The sequence below is a fragment of the Peromyscus californicus genome, unplaced genomic scaffold (assembly GCF_007827085.1).
Source record: "Peromyscus californicus insignis strain IS unplaced genomic scaffold, ASM782708v3 Scaffold_6__1_contigs__length_162567912, whole genome shotgun sequence".
Classification (NCBI taxonomy): Eukaryota; Metazoa; Chordata; class Mammalia; order Rodentia; family Cricetidae; genus Peromyscus; species Peromyscus californicus.
The window spans coordinates 84,465,698-84,485,496 of NW_026294584.1; the positions used below are offsets into that span (position 1 = coordinate 84,465,698).

The following is a 19,799-nucleotide window of genomic DNA, read 5'->3' on the forward strand; positions in this document are numbered from 1 at the left end:
TGAAGTGACAGAAGGATTATTTCTTCCTATACTGTATAATTCTGGTAAATAAAATAAATCTTGATATTAAAGCCTTTGTTCAACAAAAGGTGAGAAACTTAGAAGCCTGTTTTCTATTACTAGCTAGTTGACAAGGTAATTAACTAAACTATCTCTGCGAACAGGCCACAAGTTAAACTTTCACAGATAATTCACAAGGACAGAATTGCAAATGTCTGATTTGTTGAATCAAAGTCTTTTAGACACAAAAGTGACCTAAATTACTTGCCAGTTTCTAGCCAAGTCTAGCTTGTAGCACAGACAAACAAAACTCCCCACTCAAGATTCTTTAAGCAATTAACACTCTGCGTGAACTTCTAAACTCAGTTTATGGTATATGATTTTAGGCTCAGCTAACTAACTGTTTAAGTCCTGAAATTTATGTGTGTAACAGGAAAAAAATCAATTAACCAATTAACCAAGTCTGGAGATAAACAGCTTTCTGTCGAGATAACCATGGGTAAGGCTTCACAAATGACCAGGACTGTAGAAGATGGCCTGGCCTCACAATCTTGAATAAGAAGTTACAAGCTTCCCTCATTGTGCTCTGGGGTTGTATGCAGGATAAGAAAATGTGTTTATAGACTTGGAACACTTTTCATTGTCTTTCCTCTGTAACCCCCTGTAAGCTATCTCCTTAAGACATGAAGTTATAGTCAAACTCCCCTTACAGCTGCCGCTGATCAGAAAGCTGACAAGTTCATTTTTGCACGTGTCCCTTATCATTTACTCAAGGAATGCATTATGACCCTGAGAAACAGCTTTTGTAACCTTTTTAATTGTCTAAAGTTTGTTGTTGAATGTGTATTATAAGCTGTGTGAAAAAAGAAGCTGGAGAGAATTAGAGCTGGAAAAAATAAATCTCATGACTCTCAGCTCATGTGTGAGTTATTCCCTCACATAGATATGAAATATGTCTATGTCCCATTACTCAGAAGGCATTCTTTCTGCAGCCCTGGTGCAGTTCTGGGAGCTGGTCTTTCAGGCTTTAATATGTTTATTTGATAATTTTTTGTTTCTGATTATTCTGATAATTTCTTCCATACTCTTCATATCTACAATGTTACAAACCAAAAACAATAAAAAAAAATCCTGTGTCCCAGAATTCTGAAATGAGTCATATGTCATCAACATCAAAGGTATCGTCTTGTCAAGTTCCCAGGGCAATATCTTTTAGTTTTTCTACCTTCTCAAGTCTGTCCACCTTCCTGTGCCCATGGAGTTATTGTTTTATTGTCACCACCATTCTTGCCTCTGATACTCTCATGATCTTTCCTATAGAGTCTTATCATATATCCAACATATAGATAGGATATGAGGAATATCCCATCCACAATAATCATCCAAGACAATCTCTTAATCTCTGCATCCTTAAGACAAACATTTCTTGCATAGTTGTTTTCCTCTGTGGAGACATCTTCACAGATTCTTGAATTATGATGTTGGAGTTGCTAATATTTTGCTGACAGAATATTCAATATTTAAAATGAAATGAGTCTCCTGTGTCATTTGTTTTTATTTTAAGATTAGAGATTCAATCTCTCTTCTAGATATAACATTTTACTATTGTATACCTTAATAATTATTCAGTTGTTTCCTGGATATATATAAATTATATGGTCAACAATCACATATTTCATTAAGAACTAGAAAATTGAGTAGTACACTAGAAACTATTTCAGGCTTTGGAAATGAATGACTGAGTCTTCTGATCTTTATCACAGGATAATAAGAGCCGTAGTACTAAGAAAGACATTGCTTTTTGCGGGGCGGGGGGGGGGGGTGGAAGCAATTTCAAAATGATGTTGAAATGTGAGAGAATCCTAAGAGATTCTGAATCTTTCACTGGGGTGAAAATACAGAGATTGGATTTAGAGGCGATAGAGGTACAATTTTGCAAGAAGGACATTCTCTAGAGGAGGAAGCTGCTAGTTGAAGGGTTTTCCAACAACTGAATGGTCCCCGGGTAACATTAATAAATACTATTTTGAATATATTACATGCATGTACATTCCCAGAGTGAGTTCCTTTATTCCTGGCACAATTGTCATTCCAAATGCAGTTCCAGGAAGCAAAGTTCTGACAGTACTCAAAATTCAAATTCTCCAGCTGGGTATCATGTGTACAGTCATTAATGTTTTACCTTTATGAGGGTTTGTAGACAGGTCTCAACTTTCTGTTGTACCCTAATTTTGAGGATAATTTGAAGATGTTATTATCTTGACACTTCATGAAATCTATCAAACCATGTGGTAAATCTAGTCCTTTACCAATATCAGTGACAAAAAATGACATGAAAGTCAATACTTTTTATTTATGGGAGGAGTTTGTGGTTTAGTGAAACAGAATTTGAGGGACATATTTCTTGGAAGTTGAACCCTTGTTACTAGGAGTTAAAGTTCTTGAGGCTTTTTTGTTTGTTTTGGTCTGCTAAAGACAGTAGATTTTCAGGATTATCAGCTCTCATTGACTGAATTTAGATGAGTGCTCCATGCTCCCAGGCCACTCTCAAATAAATGGTCAGAAAGTAGAGGAAATTGTTGGTTGCTACATGGATTAAGAGTCTAAGAACTTGCCGGGCGGTGGTGGCGCACGCCTTTAATCCCAGCACTCGGGAGGCAGAGCCAGGCGGATCTCTGTGAGTTCGAGGCCAGCCTGGTCTACAGAGCGAGATCCAGGAAAGGCGCAAAGCTACACAGAGAAACCCTGTTTCGAAAAACAAAAAAACAAAAACAAAAAAAAAAAAGAGTCTAAGAACTTGTATCTGTTTTTCCTAAAGTTTCAGTAATTGTGCTTTTTGTGTATGGTAACCTTGACCAAATATACATTTGTGCTCCCCCTACTGGATAGATTGTAAAATAAACACAGAGTTATGTAATCTTCCAAGTCGCAAACTAGAAGAAAAACTATGCTACATTGACAGTGAGCAGAGTAGCCCCCCCACACACACACGCAAGTCCAAACAGCAATTTTCTCATGGATTGGTGTTGTATAATAGAAGAACTGTGCATATGCAACCACACATATGCTACACATAAATGTTCTACTTCTTGCTTTCAGGAAGTATGAAAACATTAACTAGAAGGAGTCAAAACACAGCTGCAAAAGGGTATCAATGCCTGTGAATATATCATATCTATAATGACAGATATTCCCTATCTAAGCATCCCCTCCTAAACTCCTGTAGATCAAAAAAATGGCAAGCAGGGAGATATTTTGTTGTTTTTTTATTATTTTTTATTTTTTACTATTACCTCAACAAATTTGAAAATTTAAATTTTGGGTAAAACATAATATGCATTAACTGTAAATTTTATACATTTCTCTTAACTCAGTCATTAAGAGCTATGTTCCCTTGTGCCCAGTGTGAGATTTGATGATAGTATAAAATGCAGACTTAGGGATCACACTGGATTGAAGAGTGTAAATGACTACATGGTAAACAAAATCCTCAACTTCTGTAGGGAATGGCCTAGGTTAAGAGTGGGTAGAGAATCCAGTAACCAAAGGTACCCAGGGAACATCCCTCACGGCTATTTTTAATTACAAGCAGAGCTACCATTGTACCTCAAAAAATTCAGACTTCATAAAATGTCCAGTAATAATTTTTAAGTAAAAATAAAACAAAGAGAAGAATCTGAATAAGAAGCTTCAAGGGAAGAGCATTCGACCATTAGATGACATTTATCGATAAGCCAAGGTAAGAGGCCTCACAGATGAATAATACTGCTGATGCCTTAATTCTATACAGCTCAGCAATAGTTAACAATAGTTCAGGCTGCTCAGTCCTAATGTTCAGGCTGTGGTGTTTGATAGGGGACTTTATGGGGACTTTTTCTGGGGAAATGCAAAGACACTCCTGTTAATAGCAAACAGCACATCAATACACCAAAGAAAGGATTTCATCCAAATTTATGTTAGCAAACCAGTTAATTTAGTAAGTTGTTGGGCTATTGATTATTAGAAGGAAGAAGCATAATCGATATGTCCCACTTGAGCTTGGATAATGTGTCCCAGCAGCTGCTTCACCAGAATCCTAGTCCATTCACCTTCTATATATTGTAGTAACCATGTGGAGTTGGGGTGGGATTATGCATAGCTATATGCTCATGATTGAGGGAGTGTCTGGACTCTCAAGTGAAAGCTGATGACCACTACATTTAAACATTTAAATCCCCCCCCCTCTCTCTCTCTCTCGCTCTCGCTCTCCTCTGTGCGTGTGTGCGTGTGTGCGTGTGTGTGTGTGTGTGTGTGTGTGTGTGTGTGTGTATGTGTGTTTATATAAATATGAATGACTATGGACATATCATGGCACAGCTGTGGATATCCAAGGACAACAATGTGTGTCAGTCCTTACTTTCCACCTTCTTTGAGGTTGGATCGCTTGCTACCCTAGTATACCAGACTGGTTTGTCTCACATCACATCATAGGAGAAAGAGCTGGAATTACATATGCATTCTACTTTTGCTTGCTTTACATTGTTTGTGGAGATCTGAACTCAGATTCTCACACTTGTACCATACCACAAGGACTTCACCTACTGAGCTATCTTCCCAATCGCATGATTCCCTAGACTAAGAAATATCAACAGGTACAGTCTTGTGAGGGTACCATAAGAGTAATCAAAGCTGCTATGGTTTGTTGTTGTCAACAGCCAGGACATATAGACAAAGTTCTACTATACAGTCCTGCAGAGAAGCATAGTATCAGTGGTACAACATTTACACAACTATTATGCTGAATAATGAGAAAAGAAAAAAATCCAAAATGAAGGATATAATTATATACTCAAATATCTCTTTGACATGGCACACAAATCTTCTTTATCACTTATTGTGGTTTGGTTGAAATTTGCATGTCAGTAATCAATCATGTGCTGGGTTTGCATCTTCTATTGTGCACAAGCAGAGGCTGAACACATTGACAGTTTCCAGAACTACAACAGGACTTAAATAGCCAATAAAAATGGAAATTTATGTCTGTGATACACGTGTCCATGGTAGACTGAGTACAAAACTCTGAACACGAGTCTTAACAACATCAAAAAAATCATAATTGTGAGAAGATTCTTGATTCTTGAAGTAGTAGAAGCAACTACTCCAGACTTTGTAACTTAGATCTCATCAAATGTTTAAAATAGAAAACAGGCCTTATGAAGCCTCAAAATTCAATTCTTCTTTTTCTCTTTTATCCTTGTGTTTTTAGTGATCCAAGTCAGAGCTGTCCATATGCACATGAAATTTCTAGAAAAACATCATAAATTTGATAATTATTGCAACTATTTAAATTTCTTTGAGTGGTAGGCAGTCTGATTATAGTTTTAAATCCATACTCTTGTTGCAAAATTTAATTACCATTGTGTTATAATCAGAAGAAATACATGATTTAACTTTTGTGTCATGCTCTTTTCTATAAAGCAGGATTTCTTTGTTGTTGGAGGATTAAATTCTTTGTAAAACAGATCTGCCTGCTTCAACTTCTCATATACCTTGGCATACAAGCATCCTCTATCATACCTAGTGATTTTGTGCTTTTATAAATTTAATGTAAATTGTTTTGTGAACTACTATATTAGGGAGAATGTTTCATAAATCTTTGAATTGAATATCTTTTCTCTTTTTTTAATGAATGTTCAGATGTCTTTTTGAAACAAGATAATTATCATATTGTTGAACTCAGTCTGTGGGGAAGGCTTTGCCCTGGAGGAGATGGGAATGGGGGAGGGGCTGGGGGGAAGGTGAGGGGGACAGGAGAGGGGAGAACAAGGGAATCCGTGGCTGATATGTAGAACTGAATTGTATTGCAAAAAAAAAATAAAAAAAATTACTAAAATTAAGAACAAAAAAAGACATCTATACCCTTAATATATTTTTAAATTTAATTTTTGAGATTTAATTTTAGCATTTTTATTTATGTGTACATATGTTTCTGTATATGGTGTGTTCACATGAGCACATGTACCTGAAGTGTTCTGGGGCTGGGTAACAGACATTTGTCAGCCACCGGATGTGGGTGCAGTGACTGAATTCAGATCCTTCCCATTTAAATCTGAGATTCCTCTCTAGGTCCTTTATTAAAATTATAATTTTAAAGTGGTATCTATTTTCATGAGTCTGTGTAGGTTTGCCCATGAACGGAGTGCCTAAGAGAGCAGAAGAGACAACAGAGCTCATAGAATTCAAGTTAGAGGCCGTTGTGAGCCAACTGACATAGACCCTAGGAGTCAAACTCTGCTGAGCCATCTCCCCTCCCCACTTAAACATGTTGAGTGTAAACTATTCTATACTTTATTGAAAGTGCCCACTGAATTTTCAGACAAATCTTATGGAACTCTTTTTCTTTTCCAGTAAAAATTTCAGTTTAGGATCACAATATATTAGAGCTCGATCAGGATCCTGTTATTTATGTATGTTACATTTTCTTTATAACATCATTTGAAAATCATTCATTCCTGGGATGACAAGATGACTCAGTAGGTAAAGGCGATTGCCAGCAAGCCTGATGATCTGAAATCCATCTACAGGACCCACACGGTGGAAGGAAATTGTCTTCTAACCTGGGGACATGGCATGTGCCACCTCAATGCATAAATAAATATAATGAAAAAAATTAGAAATCAAAGTAAATAAATAAATGAACTGACCTTTTCCATTTGCGTGCATGGACACAATAGCATTCTTTGTGTCTTGTCACATTTTTTGTGTTGTATTCCACATGCCTTATATTAACACAGACACAGCTTTTTTGTGTGTGTGAACCTTGTCTGATACATCCTTTTCTAGCTTTGTATTTCAACATATTCTGCCTTGAGATAGAAAGTGAATCTATCGTAGATGACTAATACTTTGATTATCTGGAAAATATTTTCCAGATCTGCACTTGGCTGGAAAGTGTAATCTAATGCCGTTGTTTTAGAGTTCATAACCCAGGAGAACCACTTCTGCCTGCCCGTTGTTTCTGGAGAGCGCAGTAGGAGAAGCACTTCTGCCTGCCTGCTGTTTTTGGAGAGAGAGCACAGTAGGAGAAGCACTTCTGCCTGTCCTCCACTGTTTCTGGAGAGCACAGTAGCTCACTTCTCTTTTTGCAGCATCAGGTTTGCTTCTCAGCTCTTCTGCTTACTTTGTGTTGAAAATCTTCCATATTTGACTTACTTGTGTTCTTTATTTTCCTTCTTACATGTCCTTTCTTTTTATCTTCTTCCTTTCCTTTCTGCATTGAATATTACAAGCATTGTTTTAATCTGTGATAAATTTATTGTATTTAATATGAACTTAGATTCAGTAGTACCAAAAACACTTTGCTCCTCCAAAATTGCATTTCTCCCCCCTCGTTTATTCCCTAGCAAATCACATTTGTGTGCCCATCAATGTAGGTTCACAATTAATCCACTTGTTTTTGTTTTTAAGTCATAGGACAAAAGAGAAAAAGTTCAAATCCACGTCACTTTTGTTGACTTTCATATTTACTCCAGTATTTACCTTTCCATTATTTCATTGTGTGTGTTTTAGTTCCCATGCCATTACATGTCAGACACAGATGCTCCCTTAGCCTTGGAATGTAAGGGTTAAACACAAAAGAACATTCTGTTTTGCGTATGAGCCTATCCTAACTTCTTATTTATTTGTGCATCTATTTACCTATGCTTATATTTATTAGCTAATTTATTTTAATAATTAATATTTTACTTAACAAATGCTTTGATGAAGTCTGATAAGATCTATTTTGCTTTGATAATGTATATAGTATAATGTAATGTAAATATATTTTAACATTAAGTGCATAATTTCCCATGATTTTGTAGCTTATACTTTTTATATTTAAATAAATAGACTAATTAATAAATAATCTGCATATTAACATGCATCTTTTTCACTACTGAAAAAAAGTCTATAGTAAAATATACAAGCTCTCAGTAGTAGGCAGGCACAGCTTGTTTTGATGTTTTTCACTATTTAAACATTTAATTAGCACATAAAGCAACAGGTTTTCTTGGGGCATTTTCATATATTTGGTTTAGCTTATGTCCATCTTACTTAATCAAACCTCATATTCTTGCCCCTGGCAACCCTCCTGCTACTTTGCTGTCACGTGTTTTCTGTTACCCTCCCACCCATAGCAGAAAATAATCATAACATTTACAGCATATGACTTTCCAAATCCTCCAGAGAACACCAGATTGTCTGCTCAGTTTTGTGTTTTCTTCTTGAGCAATGCATGGCTGTGGGTGATTTCATGGATGGGGGAGTGACATAAAACAGATGTATGAACTTAAAATCATTGTAAATTTAAAATAAAGATAAGTAAAGATTATTGACTTTCCCTTTATTAAATATAATATGGGTGGTCTTTATTGCTAATTTTTGAAATTCCAGTCAATATAAATTCTGTAATAATATTGAAAAATCTACACTTTAGGTAAAAATACAAGTAATAAATGTGAAATCTATGCATAGCCCTCACCAACCATTTAAAGTTGTGTTCTCTCAGCAACTGAACTACTTTTTGCTTTTAGATATCGAATTTTAATGAGCACAGTACCTTCAAAAGAGTGAATGACTACTTGGCAAGGGGAAGCTCTCAAGGTTCAAACACAATGGGTGAGTTATAGAGTGGAAAGATACCAATACCATGAAGCATCTAGAGAACACTGTGTATGGATACGTTTAACTAAAATCAGAGATGATGGGACAGCCCTCGTGCTTCAGAAGGAGAGGTAGAATATACTTGACTTGAGATACCAATGGTAGAAAGAATGGGGCAAAGTGATCCTGAATAGCAAACAGTTACTAGAAGAATACAGCTTAGGTATCATAGACTATGTCCTTCCTTATAATGAGCATTACTCATGACAGCTTTGAACTTTAACTTCACAGTAAGAGTGTGAAGAACTTGTATTACAGAGGAGTCCTCTGTGATCTCAGCAATACTAAAGAGTGCCAAGCAGTAGGAGCTTGAAAACTTGTTGCAGTTTTTTAGATTAGGGCAAGGAAACATGTTGCGAACTCAGAGACAATAGAAAGGCCCTGTTTTTCAGTCAGAAAGAAAGAATGCTCTCTGTGCTGTGGTAGGAATGAGAACTCTTAAAGACCATGTGATTTCACAGACAGAAGTTATTTCTGCACCAGTTCTTAGCTCTGCCCAGCTCCTGATGATTTGCATTTGCCCAGAACACAGCCCATCGCTTTGAGTATAATTCTAAAGAGCTAGTCACACCATCCAGAGGAATCTATCTGAATCACATGTGACACAGCATGGACATGAGGGTCTCTGTTCAATTCCTGGGGCTGGTGATGCTCTGGCTCACAAGTAAGGAGGATTGGCCTTGGGAGATTTCTCAAAACACTGATTATTGTTGCTTGTCTTTGAGGGTTATCCTGTCATAGTATTATTAATTGCATGGGTGTCTGCTTTTAATGTTCCAACTTCAGGTGCCAGATGTGACATTCAAGTTACCCAGTCTCCATCATTCTTGTCTGCATCTTTGGGAGACAGAGTCACCATGACTTGTAAAGCAAATCAAAATATTAACAAGTATATGGCTTGGTACCAGCAGAAACCAGGTGAAGTTCCTAAGCTCCTGATCTATTATGCATCCACTTTGCAATCAGGAGTACCCTCAAGGTTCAGTGGCAGTGGATCTGGGACAGATTATTCCTTTACCATCAGCAGCCTGGAGCCTGAAGATGTTGCAACTTATTACTGTCAGCAATATAATAACTTGTACCACAGTGATACAAGTCATGACAAAAACCACTCAGAAAAGCAGAAGTGAGGGTGTAAACTGTCCCCAATACTCTTCTTTGTTCTTTTACCTGACAGCATTTCTCAAATGCAATCAGGCTCTTGTGCCCACGTGGAGGCTTTTATGAAAGGCACAGGGATTTTGTTATGCACCCCACTCTCCATTTTATCAGTACATTTTTAGAGGCATGACAAAGCCTCCCAATTCCACAAGAACAAAAGTATATACACCTGATGCATCTGGATGTTAGCAGTTGAGATGCATAAAGGAAAACAAGAATGACTGTAGATATTCAAAGAAGAGACTGTTTTAATAAATGGAGGTAGAATATGAGTAATAGCCATTATCTGGCTTTAGTGCTCTTGTCGTCACTGAAGTATATAATAAAGAGTATTCTCAGCAGCTCTCTCAGAATACAAAGCTTTCTATCAAGAATGTCTAGGCTGTCAACCCATGTTATACTCAGACCTGTTCAGAAGTCTAAAATTATCACTGGGTGTTGACAACAGAAAATATAGTATGGTTGATGTTACTGAGTTTTCAGATAATGACAGACAAGGGCCAGATTCATAATATGTGTTCTTTGAAGTATTATCAGTAATTTTAGGATCATAGTGAAAAAAAAAACAACAGAAAAATAGCCTTATTTAATTCATATAGCAAACAGAAAGTGAAAATGTGCATGAAATAATTTTGTAATTAAAAATCAACAGACTACTTAAGCTGACTAAATACTGATATAACTCTCATTTCCATTGATAAATAAAAGTCCTGATGCTAAATCTTATCAAAAGGTCACTCATTTCCTTCTGAATCAGCTTCTTAGAAATGAAAAATAGCAGTCTATATTTTGCAAGCACTAGCAATGGTCTACATTTTAACAAGACATCTGTGTCAGATTGAAATGTTCTATTTAATGACTTCTATATTTTAACCCAAATGCTTGCCATATTGGTCAGTTAAGAATGTATCCCATCTTTGAGCTATGATACGCCAAGAAAATCAATTCTGATGTGAACACTTCAAAATATTTCTTAAAGAGAGTCAGATACCATGAAGCTGAAATTATATGTGGTTGTGAGCCACCTAACATAGGCATTGAGGACTTAATTCCAGGTTTCTGCAAAAGCAAAAAACCCTCTTAACCACAGATCCATCTCTCTGGCCCTTTAGAGCATTTCTTTCTACTTTAGCTCCCCTCTTCCCTTCCTACCCTGTTGAATTTCCCTTCAGAGACCTTGTTTACTCACTTGTTCCTCACTCCTATCCTGTTCCTTTTCTTTCCTTCTCCCCTCTATCTCTGTTTCATAGATCACTCCAAACATTTACATGTATATTTAATTACATATGGACAATTTCTTTCCTGCATTGATCGCTCACTATTCTGTCTTAAGTGAATGAAAAGGTTTAATAGAGAGACAGAGGAGTAGGTTTCTTCTTCTTTTTTGTATTAAGGAGCAACAATTACTACCCTGAGGGAAAGGAATACATGACCCTGAGAAGATCAAGAGACATTTTTAAACTATACAAAATAAAGGAAGGTCCACTATTAAATTTTCATAAATCTACATTGCATATTTTGATCAAAACATAGTATATGCATGTATGAAGTTCTCACAAAATAAGTTTTAATTTCATATTTGTAATTATTATTATTACTACTAGTAGTATTTTATTATTACTATTATTATTTTTATCTGGATGACAGTTTCCCCTCCATCTTCTTCTCTCAGTCCCTCTCCCACCTCCTCTCTGCCCCTCCCATCCATGACTCCTTCATTTCTATTAAGAAAAAGGCAGGCCTCCCATAGATAGCAACCAAACATGGCATATCAAGTTGCAGTAAGACTAGGCACCTCCCCTAATATTAACGCTGGACAAGGCAACATAGTATGAGGAACAGGGTCCCAAAAGCCAGCAAAGGAGTCAGAGAACAGCCCCTGCTCCCACTGTTTGGAGTCCCACAAGAAGACTAAGCTACACATTATATATATATATATATATATATATATATATATATATATATATATATGTGTGTGTGTGTGTGTGTGTGTGTGTGTGTGTGTGTGTGTGTGTGTGTGTGTATGTATGTATGTATATGTGGATAGAGGTCTAGGTAAGTCCCAGGCAAGCTCCTTGGTTGTTGGTTCAATCTCTGTGAGCCCCTGTGAGCCCTGTGAGCCCTAGTTAGTTGATTCTGTGGTTTTTCCTGTGGTGTCCTTGATCCCTCTGGCTCCTACAATTCATACTCCCCCTCTTCCTTAGGATTCCCCAAGCCCTGCCTAATGCTTGATGGTAGATCTCTGCATCTGTTCCCATAAATTGCTTGATGAAGCCTCTCTAATGACAATTGGGCTAGGCACTAACCAATGGGTATAGCAGAATAATATCAGGCATCATTATTAACTTTTTTTTGCCAGTTGTATTTGATTTTATCCTAGGTCTCTGGGCTCTCCAGCCTCTGGGTCCTGGCCCTTCAGGTAGTTTCATGGGTGGATTTCCACTCTTGGTATTGGTCTCAGGCTGACCCAATCATTGATTGGACACTCCCACAATTTCTGTGCAAAATTTACCCCAGTGTGGTGATATTTTATTTGTGCTGAATTGTTTAGAAATTCGTCTACACTCCAGCACATCTTGTAAGCAGCACAAATTGTAGGTTGACGGTTATGTGGCTGGGTTGGTGTCCCAATCCCTCCATTGGAAGTCTTACCTGGTTATAGGAGATGTCCAGTTGAGGCTACATATCCCTAGTGCTAGGAATCTTAGCTAGGGTCATCCTTGTTTATTCCTGGGAATTTCCACTGCACTAGGTTTCTACCTCACACAGAATTGTCCTCCCTTTCCAGTCATCTCTTCCAATACTCTCTCCCCAACCCTCACCTGATCCCTCCTGTTCCCATCCCCACCCACCTCCAATCCACCCTCAAAATCTATTCTATTTCCCCTTCCCAGGAGATCCCAGTGCCCTCCCCCCTGAAAAGACCAAGAGAAATGTAAACTACACAAAATTAAGGGAGGTCAATTATTACATTTTCATAAATATACATTGTATACTTTGGTCAAAACATAGTATTTGCATGTATAAAATTCTCAAAAGAATGAAAAAGATTATAAACACAGTAAGAGGTTTGCAGGATGGGAATGTTCTATGTAGACAGTACTACTATCCAGATTATTCAAAATCAGATCTGGCTGTGTCCTTTTCCTGCATGACAGAATGACAATGGGGAAAGAGCAGTCTTCATGTAAAACCATAACTATCCTCCCCCAGAAGACCTGTGGGCATTACACTCTGCTGTGCATTCTCACTGGAGGGAAAGAGATTTTAATACCATCGTGGGTAAGCAAGACAAATCATGACAAAAGGAAGATGAGAGGGAAGAGAGGAGAAAGATGGAATGGGCACAATCGGGGACAGGATAAGATAGTGCACATATACAATGTACACTGATTTTACTGGGTTCTACCTCGGTGGTATGTCGCTGTTTCAGCATTTATCTGATGGAAGATGATTGGACAGTTTGGCCCTGGATGCAATCCCAAGCATTCTGACTAATAGATGAATACAGGCACAAATGATGCACATAACAACATGGAGAAGAAAAATAGGGCAATGTGGTCACAGAGAAGTAAGAGCTACAGAGGCTGTAAGAATCAACGGGGGAAAGTCTCCCTTAAAACCTCCCTTTTACCACCACCCACATCTTGATGTTGACTCATTGAACCTGACTTAAGAACTCTCTTAAGAACTATAAGGGATTACACCCCCAATTAAAGTCCAAATATTGGTAATTTGTTATGAGTCCCTGGAACAACTATACAAATTTAACTCAAAACAAAATAGATTAAAGCTTTTCTGATTGATTTATTCTCCTGGTTCAGTTCTCCAGGTCTTTGTATGTAAAGGTAGAAGATGCCTATAGCTTAGAAAGAAAGCACATGAAACTTTGTAGTGTATTGTGAGGCTCACCATGACTGTGCAATACACATTGGTGATTGTTGTGCCCAGCTCCTCCCAATCTCTGCTGATTTGTATGAGCATAGAGCACAGTCTAATGCATGAGTACTTCTTGGATTTGCTGGTCACATCCTGTGCAGGTGTCAGTTACAATCAAGACAAGGGTTGTCACTCAAATTCTGGGGCTGCTGATGCTCTGGATTCTAGGTATTAAGGGTAGACTCTGGGATTTCTCCCAACAAAGTGGTCTTTGCTGTTTGGTATTTGAGGAAAATCTCATAGGAATATTACATATTTGGTGGATGTTTGATTTTAATTTTCTAATCTAAGGACATAGATGTGATATCCTGATGACCTAGTCTCCATCTTCCCTGTTAGCATCTCTAGGAGAGAGTCACCATCATTTGCCAATAAAGTCAGAATATTAGAACTTACTTACGCTGTCATGAAAAGAAACAAGGAAAAGTTACTAATAGCTTCACCTATGATGCATTTCATTTGCAAACTGGGGTCCCATCAGGATTCAATACAGTGATTCTGAGACAAATTTTATTCTCCCCATGAGCAGCCTAATGCCTGAAGATGTTGCAACTTATTACAGTCAACAAAGCTGTGATACCCCTCCTACAGTGACTCATAATAGTAATGCCTCAGGCAAGAAGAATAAGGCTGGGATGCTCCAGCTGTTCCTGCTAATGTCCCACCTACTGACAACATCTTTATATGGAGCCAGGTTTTGAAGATCCCTAGGAAGTTTTGGGAAAGGACCCCAGGAGACTGATGCCTACCTAAATATGACAACATCTCTGATGATTCTCTAAGAAGAGAAGTTTATGTGCCTTGAGTATCTGTGTGAGCATCAGGAGTGATGCTCATAGAAAAACAAAAGCAACTCTATGTTTCTTCATTTTTCCTTTATTTAAAACACATTATTTTCTCTTATAATATATCCTGATTATATTTTCTCTTCCCTCTTTACTTCAAGTTCTTTCCCATCTCACTTCCATTCTGAATCCACTCCCTTTCTGTTTCTCATTTGAAATTTTTGACTTCTAAGAGACAACAATCAAATATAACAAAATAAAGTAAAATAAAGCAATAGCCATCATATCAGAGTTGGGGAAGGCAACGCAGCAGATAAAAAAGAGTCCTATGAGCATGCACAAGTAGCAGACACCACTCCTTCTTATGCTCAGGAAGACCAGTAATGCAGAAGACCTGGTGAATACTCAGGTTAGCTCTGTGTAGTGGTCAATTCAATAAATGCAATGAGAGTCTGAGGGACACCTATGAATTTACATAAATTCATTAGCATTTCTATTTAAAACATTGGGTTCTCTGGTGCTATTCTGAACTCAGAACTCTCTGCCACGAAGGTATAGGCTACCTAACCATGCTATCTTTAGACCTCCTCAGAATCCCAGTATTCTTCCTGAGTTTTGCCAATAAAAAGCCAACTGTGATTATTGTCATGGAATTTTCAGAATGTTAATTCTTTGGAGTATATTTATATGTATATGCAACCTTTGAAGTATGCTCAGCAAGTTTCAGGTCAGTAAAAAGAGAAATATCATAGAATCTTAGCGCATTTGGAAAGTGAGCAGTTGTGTTAACAATGTTGGAACCATTTGGGAAGTTAATGACTAAGCTGACTATAGAAAAAATGAGACTGACTCTCCTTTTTCTTATTTATTTATTTATTTATTTATTTATTTATTTATTTATTTATTTATTTATTTATTTATTTATTCTGGAGCTGAGGACCGAACCCAGGGCCTTGTGCTTGCTAGGCAAGCGCTCTATCACTGAGCTAAATCCCCAACCCCGACTCTGTTTTTTCTTAATGGAAGAATGATTTACTGTGATCTGTGTTGTCACAAGGCATCATGGATTTTATTCAGAATTAAAGAGAGGTACAGGACACATACACTACATAGAACAGAAGCCCCTGCATGAAATTTACTCAGCAGATTGTTCTATGAGCCTCTGTTTGTGGTTCAGAAAAGGAAGTGTTGATTGCTGAGGCATCTAATTTATGATTTTCTGTTTTTAATTTATAGATTTTGTTCAATGCACATGTCCGTTTAACATGATGCATCTGATTATAATCACTTGCATGGTAGAATATGCATAAGATAATAAATAGGAAGTTTCTTAAAAATGTTATTTTAAGGACAATGTTAACTTCCCAAAGTCAGCTATAGGCTAGATTGGTCGACTACTTCTATTCCATTACATCTTTCTGAGTATATTTGGTCATGGTAGAGGCTGCTATGAAACCACGGGTTGGAATGAAATTATTGTGTTGTTTGCAGAGTGATATGCATGCAGCTTGGTGAGGTTTTTGTTCTGTTTCCAGTTAGCTCTCTGCCTCCCTGCCTCCTATTTTCAGATACAGATGTAAATTCTTAGCTACCTCCCCTGGGACATACATATATTAAAGATATCTACAGCAAAAGACTCTAGCCTCCTTCCTTTCTGCAACCATGTTTCCACTGTATTGATCATGGATTAATCCTCTGGAACCATGTCCCCCTAATTTAAATATTTTCTTTCATAAATTTTCAAGTCATGATTTTTTTCACTGCAATATAAAAGCAGTTAAGCACTTGCCCTCCTAGTAAGGAGAGTAATGAACAGTTAATGGAGGAAAACTTCCTCTCCATGCATATGATGAGAGTTGACACCCTATCTGAGGACTTGTGTTAAAAAATGGACTCCAGATTCTGAAAAAAATGTGTTCCCAGTATTAGTTTGTCTGAATATTAGTCCCTTAGAATTTTCAAATACATAGATTGATTTTTACTTTATGTCTATATACCTTGTCCTGGCTTATATTTTTTGTACCTTATGAGTGTAAAGTTTTCAGAGGCAGGAAGAGAGGCTCAGACACCCTGGATCTGGAGTTCTCAACAGTTGCTAACAGTCATGTGGGTGTTGGGAGTCCAGCACAGATCCTCTGAAAGAGCATCCAGTTTTCTTAACCAAAGTTCTGGGCATGGTAGAGGCTGCTACAAAGCCATGGGTTTGAATGACCATATTGCTATGTTAGAAACCTGCTTCCTCAGAATTTAAAGCTATAGCTAGATAAAAATTTTCCGACTCAAATCTAAATTACTGCAGCTTGGTGTATTATGTGTGTGTAGAGGTGTAAGTCTCTCTCTCTCTCTCTCTCTCTCTCTCTCTCTCTCTCTCTCTCTCTCTCTCTCTCTCTCTCTCCCTGTGTGTGTGTGTGTGTGTGTGTGTGTGTGTGTGTGGTGTTGACATTCTGCAATATAAATATCAGCTGTTGTTATGACTGCTACTCATGAGAAGAATTCCTGTGTTTTTAATGATGCTAGTCCTGGAGAAGTGGATAGCTTGTGGAACAGAAAAGTTTCTCTGATTCCACACAAAAAAAAAATCACTTTGACTTCTAAATTCTGACAAAGAGAAACACTCTCAGCAGCTGGAGACAAGAGGAGCAAACGGGCCAATGCTGACTCTCACTTCTGCTTCCCTGGGTGGTTTATGTCATGGCTTGAATCACCGTGAGAGGGGTAGTGTAATGATTTTGACAGTAATAAGTTGCAGCATCTTCAGACTGCAGGCTGCTGATCTTGAGAGAATACTGTGTACCAGATCCACTGCCACTAAACCTCGATGAGACCCCATCTACCAAGGTGTTTGCTTTATAGATCAGGAACTTATGAGGTTTGCTTGGTTTCTGCTGATACCATGCTAAATTCCCATAAAGATCCTGACTTGCCTGGCATGTGATGGTGACGCTTTCTCCCAGAGATGCCAACAGGGAGGCTGGAGACTGGGTCATCTGGATGTCACATCTGGCACCTGAGATTGGAAAATTGAAAACAAATTCCTCCACAATAAATACTGTTATAAGAGGACATTCCTAGAGACCAAAGAGCGCTGACCACACTCAGCTCAACACATTTCCAATGTTGTCTTCCTCACCTGTAATCAGGAGCAGCAGCAGCAACCCAGGAAGCTGAGTGGGGACCCTCATGTCTGTGCTGTGATCTGTCTGAGGCTGACTCCAGCGCAGGGTGTGACCTGACTATGAAGAAGTCCTCAGGCAGTGGGCTGTGCTCTGAAAACTTGCAAATCAGCAATGATTGGCCACAGCCACAGGACTAGCCATGTCAGTGACTTTTTAAATGCCCATGGTTGTCTTAAGTCTCAGATAAGAAAGGCAGTACATGTTTATTTGTAGCAAACATGCTCCTCTTGGGAGACCAAAGAACAGCATCAGTCTATGAGTTGTATCTTATATTGATTTGTATCATATTTCATGTAGAATTTCCTTGTTGACTTTTCCTCCATGGAAGGGCCTGTCAGATATGTTACAGTCTAGACAGTACATAAATGGTTAAAGGGTCCTTTGATAGGTAGCTATAGATGTTATTGAAGTCATGCAGCTTCTTTTATATGTAAATATATATATAATTGAGTGTGTATTTGTGCATTACCAAACTCTAAAATTTAAAGTTCTCAACTTAAACTTTAGGTAGTAGAATGAAGACCTTATGTCATAATTTGAAACTTTTACAACATTCTTGTATTAGTGCTTATTTGTTAGGAACATCCATATCCACAGTGCTTCACATTCCACAAAAATGCAGAAAGATATTTTTATTCATATTGCCCACCCTAAGAAGAGGTGATAGAGAAATGTGCCTTCATTGCTTAAATCTTCCCATTTGAAACACAGACAGTCTTTGATGAAGAACTGCTCTGGGAAAGAGCTATTATACTTCCCTAAATTAGAAAATATTATGAATATAAGAAATCCTAAAGCCCTATATATATTCTCAAAAGCCCAATGACACCCATCATAGGATAAGTATGAAGTTCAGAAAATCTGAATCACAGCTCTCATACATTCTTCTGAAAAGGATACCACAAAGATGAATCATCTGGTTGTCTTATCCCATTATCTCCATCTACACATTTTCTCTTCTTTTAAGGGAGGGGCTGCTTAAGGCCAATGCATGAAACTCAGAAACATTTCCATTGTAGAAATATTGAGAGATTCTATAACATATTAGTCCCAATCTTGACCTTATTGATTTTCTGAGGGAGAAATCAGATGGGCCCTGAGTAGCTCAAAGGAGCTTTATTCCAGTTTGTAGAACTGTGTGAATGGGGGACTGTTCTGTGGTTGTTACTAAGTGGCAGCATCTTCAGCCTCCATGCTGATGATTATGAGCGAGTAAGAGGTCCAAGAACCACTGCTGCTGAAGAGATCTAAAACTCCAGAAGCAAGGTTGGATATGCTACATATCAGGAGCTTATGAATGTCTCCCAACTTCGGATTGAACCAGTGGAAGTTATCAGAGATGCCACTTGAGATAACAGTTGTCTGGCCTTACAGACAACAGGGAACCTCTTTCCTTGAGGAACAGACAGTGATATTGGAGACTGGGTGAGAATAATTTCTTTATTCAATACTATGGGGGAAGGTGAAGATGAAAAGAGATAGAAGTTAATAGATCACGATTCCAGCATCTCTTCATACTACACACTATGCAAAGAGGAAAAACTAATGGCAAAATGAATTAGAAGAGGAGGAGAATAGGAAAGGAAGGAAGGAAGGAAGGAAGGAAGGAAGGAAGGAAGGAAGGAAGGAAGGAAGGAAGGTAAGGTGCAGATTTTAAACTAAAGCTCCCATGAGGAAAAGGATGCTGTGTTTGAGTTGGAGCTGCCCCTCTTCCTCACCCAGGACATTGAGTAACAACAGCAAGTTCACAGTTTGCCCCAGCAAACCTACCTTATTATCTGGTCCCTGTCTCTAACTACAGACTTCTCTTTTCTAAGTTCATTCTCTTAAAGGCACGTCTGAGCCATCTCTTATTTCTGAGGAGTAAACATGCAAAAAGTAGGGTATAGGCTAGGATGTTCTTGGCTCATAAACACATGTGTTTTCACTCACTTGTAGTGTTTAATTTAGTAAACACTAAAAACTCTGAGTTTTTTTCTTACTGTACAATGTTGTACATTCCTTGAAGAGTGTATTTTCTCATAGTTAGGCTTAATTTGGCCAGCATGCCATGGCA

At 37.9% G+C, this 19,799-nt stretch overlaps 2 gene segments (V, D, J or C); one reads left to right on the forward strand and one right to left on the reverse strand.

The window, feature by feature from the left end:
* Positions 1-9,269: 9,269 nt before the first annotated feature.
* Positions 9,270-9,812, forward strand: LOC128099621 (immunoglobulin kappa variable 1-27-like). The segment is given in 2 exon segments: positions 9,270-9,346; positions 9,469-9,812. Coding segments are annotated over 2 exon segments (399 nt in total).
* Positions 9,813-14,723: 4,911 nt separating this feature from the next.
* LOC128099622 (immunoglobulin kappa variable 1-39-like) lies at positions 14,724-17,749 on the reverse strand. The segment is given in 3 exon segments: positions 14,724-14,768; positions 17,273-17,574; positions 17,698-17,749. Coding segments are annotated over 3 exon segments (399 nt in total).
* Between the last annotated feature and the right edge of the window lie 2,050 nt (positions 17,750-19,799).